At 40.5% G+C, this 3,536-nt stretch overlaps 2 protein-coding genes across 2 annotated transcripts; both read left to right on the top strand.

Annotated features, from left to right (window-relative positions):
- Positions 1 to 455: 455 nt before the first annotated feature.
- On the top strand, positions 456 to 1,253 carry LOC110914507. The gene has a single exon (XM_022159297.1). The coding sequence runs from the start codon at positions 456 to 458 to the stop codon at positions 1,251 to 1,253; it is 798 nt and encodes a 265-aa protein (XP_022014989.1).
- A 1,896-nt stretch (positions 1,254 to 3,149) lies between these two features.
- On the top strand, positions 3,150 to 3,536 carry LOC110914506 (uncharacterized mitochondrial protein AtMg01250-like). The gene has a single exon (XM_022159296.1). It carries the CDS (start codon positions 3,150 to 3,152, stop codon positions 3,534 to 3,536), a length of 387 nt encoding a protein of 128 aa, XP_022014988.1.

Here is a 3,536-nt window from a genome sequence, read left to right as displayed (position 1 = left end):
AATTGATCAATGTCATTGATGAGTTAACAAAAATCACTGTTCCTGTGAATTTGGAAAAAACACAACCGGATTACACCTGTCTTGTAGGAGAGAGTTCGAACCCTAATAGCTCTCCTCAGGTTACATATGCGGATAGGGTTAAGCTCAATACGAGAGGGAAACGTGAGGTTAATTTCAGACTTCTGGAATCTATGGAGACGGTGGAGGAGGCTGATGTGGTTATTCCGAAAGAAGCTGTTCGGCAGGTACAAAAGAAATTTGAAAACGTTCTTTATGGCTATTTTCTTGGTGATAGATTACCGTTTCCGGTAGTCGAATATTATGTAAAGAATGTTTGGGCGAAGTATGGTTTTGTAAAGGCTATGATGAACTCAGATGGATTTTTCTTTTTCAAATTTGACTCTAAGGAGGGTATGAATAAAGTTCTTTAGGGGGGTCCATGGTTGATACGTAAGATGCCGTTATTCCTGAATGTATGGGGTCCGACAATCAGTTTAAAGAAGGATGGTATTAAGTCTGTTCCTGTTTGGATCAAGCTTCATAATGTTCCTCTTGCTGTTTACACGGATGATGGTCTTAGTCTTCTGGCTTTGAAAGTTGGTGTTCCCAAGAGGTTAGACGCTTATACAGCTGATATGTGTATTGATAATTGGGGTCGGACCAGTTATGCTCGTGCTTTGGTGGAGATTAATGCAGAAAACGAATTGAAGAATCATGTAGTAGTTGCTATGCCGAAAATGGATGAAGAGGGTTTTGTAAAGGAAAACATTAAAATAGAATACGAGTGGAAACCGCATCGATGTGATACTTGTCGTTTATTTGGCCATAATAATTCGTCATGCCCGAGAACTCCGAAGGATAAAGCAAAACAGGTTATTATTGATGAGGAGGGGTACATTATGGATAAAAGGAAAACAGCAAAGTATGGTTTTCCACAGAAAAAGCAAAAGCCGAAGTTCATGTACAAGCCTAAGTCTAATTCTGCGGGTGCTAGTACCTCAGGAACGAAAGATCAGCCGGAAGCCAAAAGAGTTTCCTATCCTGTGGACACTCAAAATAAGTTTGAAAGTCTAGCAGATGATTCTTTGAAATCAGGTACATTAAATGAGCTGCATTCTGAGGATCCGATTTATGAGAAGATTGATGGAACAGGGAGTAGCCGAGTTGTTAAGAGTTCAAAACAACCAAATCAGAGTAATGCTGAGGAGGAGGGTTTGTTGACCCTGTCCAAACGGAAGTTTCGTCTTTTATGAGTATGAATACAAAGAATGATCGTTCTGAGGGGGCAAGCACTCCCGTTGACATGGGTTTTTATGGATAGCATAGCCGCCTGGAATATAAGGGGCTTGAACCGGCCCCTGAAACAAAGGGAGGTTCAGCAAATAGTTAAAGAAAATCATTTAAATGTTTGTGCTATCTTAGAGTCTCACGTGGAGGTTTCAAAGCTTTCGAAAGTGTGTGGTAGAGTGTTTAAAAAGTGGGAATGGACGTCCAATGGAGGGGTATGTAACAAAGGGACCAGAATCATTGTGGGATGGAATGATGATCGTATTCAGCTTATGGTGCTAGCTCAAACGGACCAGGTTATGCATGTCCAGCTTAAGTCTAACATCGATTCCAAAGTTTTGTTTGTGTCTTTTGTCTATGCTAAGAATACTTATCAAGAACGACGGGTATTATGGCAAGACCTATGCAAGCATAGGTTGGTAGTCAGGAATCAACCGTGGATTGTGATGGGGGATTTCAACTCGGCCCTATATATGGATGATTGTTTGCATGGATCCTCCACTCCTACGATAGGTATGAGGGACTTTTTTGAATGTGTTCAACATAATGAGTTGCTAGATATTCCGGGCCATGGTCTTCATTTTACGTGGAACCAAAAACCTAGAGATGGGATAGGCGTCCTAAAGAAGATTGATCGGGTGATGGGTAATGTTACTTTCCTAGATGATTTCCCGAATGCTCATGTGGTTTATCATCCTTACCGGTTGTCGGACCACACACCATGTATTTTGAAAACGGCTAGAGAGGTTCGGCCAAAGCCAAAACCTTTCAAGTTTGCTAATTTCATAGCTACTAAGGATGGTTTTAAGGAGTGTGTAGTGGCTGAATGGAGCAAAAACATTGTAGGTATTCCGATGCTCTCAGTGGTAAAAAAGCTTCGAAACCTGAAACATCCCTTACGGAATCTTCTCCACAAACAAGGTAATTTGCATGCTAAAGTTAATGAACTTAGATCTAGTCTGGATGAAGTCCATAAGCTGATTGACCAGAACCCGTTTGATGCTGAGCTTCGGGTCAAAGAATCAAACATTATAAAGGAGCTTCATTGTGCTGCTTATGATGAGGAGTCTTTCGTAAAACAGAAGGCAAAACTTGATTGGCTTAGTGCGGGAGATGGCAACACGACGTATTTCCACAATTTTGTTAAGAGTAGGAATGCAAGGAGCAAAATTCACTCAATTAATGATGCTAATGGTAATCATTTTGAGGGTTCAGATGTGGAGCGTGCTTTAGTTGATCACTATATGAAGTTTTTGGGTATCGAGACTGAGGTTGATGATATGTCTATGGAGGATTTGTTTTCAAAGCCTGTTAGCCCAGTTGAAGCTAATCATATGATTCGTCCTGTGACTTGTGAAGAAATAAAGGCTGCAATGTTCAGTATTGGAGATAATAAAGCTCCCGGGCCAGATGGTTTCACGTCGGTTTTCTTCAAGAAAGCTTGGGATATAGTGGGTGAGGAGGTATCGGATGCTATTCTGCAGTTTTTTGATAATGGTAAATTGCTTCAGCAGGTGAACCACACTATAATTGCTCTCGCCCCTGAAGTTCCTACTCCCTCTTCAGTTTTGGAATATAGACCCATTTCTTGTTGCAATGTCATTTTTAAATGCATTAGCAAAATTTTGGCAGATCGAATAAAAGGTAGTTTGGGTAGCTTGGTGAATATAAATCAATCAGCGTTTGTTCCGGGTAGGAGGATATCTGATAATATTCTGCTCCCTTAGGAGTTAATGCATAATTACCATCTTCATAAGGGAAAACCAAGGTGTGCTTTCAAGATTGATATCCAGAAAGCCTACGATACGGTTAGCTGGTCTTTTCTGAAGTCTATTTTAACCAGTTTTGGTTTTCCAAGTAGAATGGTTGATTGGATTATGACATGTGTTTCCACCGTTTCCTTTTCTCTGAGCGTCAATGGGAATCTTTGTGGTTATTTCAAAGGTAGAAGAGGTCTTAGACAGGGAGATCCCATATCCCCTTATTTGTTCACGTTAGTAATGGAAGTTCTTTCGCTGCTGTTACATAAAGCTGCTGATCAACATCCTGCTTTCAGATATCATGATAAGTGCAAGCAGCAGAAGATTATCAACGTGTCTTTTGCTAATGATCTATTCCTTTTTGTTAATCCTGACATGGTCTCTGTTAAAGTGATGCGAGACACTTTGGAGTTGTTCACTAGATTATCGGGTTTAACCCCGAATCTAGTTAAAAGCACGATGTTTTTTGTAACGTCTCTTCTGTGGTAA

Source organism: Helianthus annuus, chromosome 15 (assembly GCF_002127325.2).
Source record: "Helianthus annuus cultivar XRQ/B chromosome 15, HanXRQr2.0-SUNRISE, whole genome shotgun sequence".
Taxonomy (NCBI): domain Eukaryota; kingdom Viridiplantae; phylum Streptophyta; class Magnoliopsida; order Asterales; family Asteraceae; genus Helianthus; species Helianthus annuus.
This window is presented reverse-complemented; position numbering and strand designations above follow the sequence as displayed.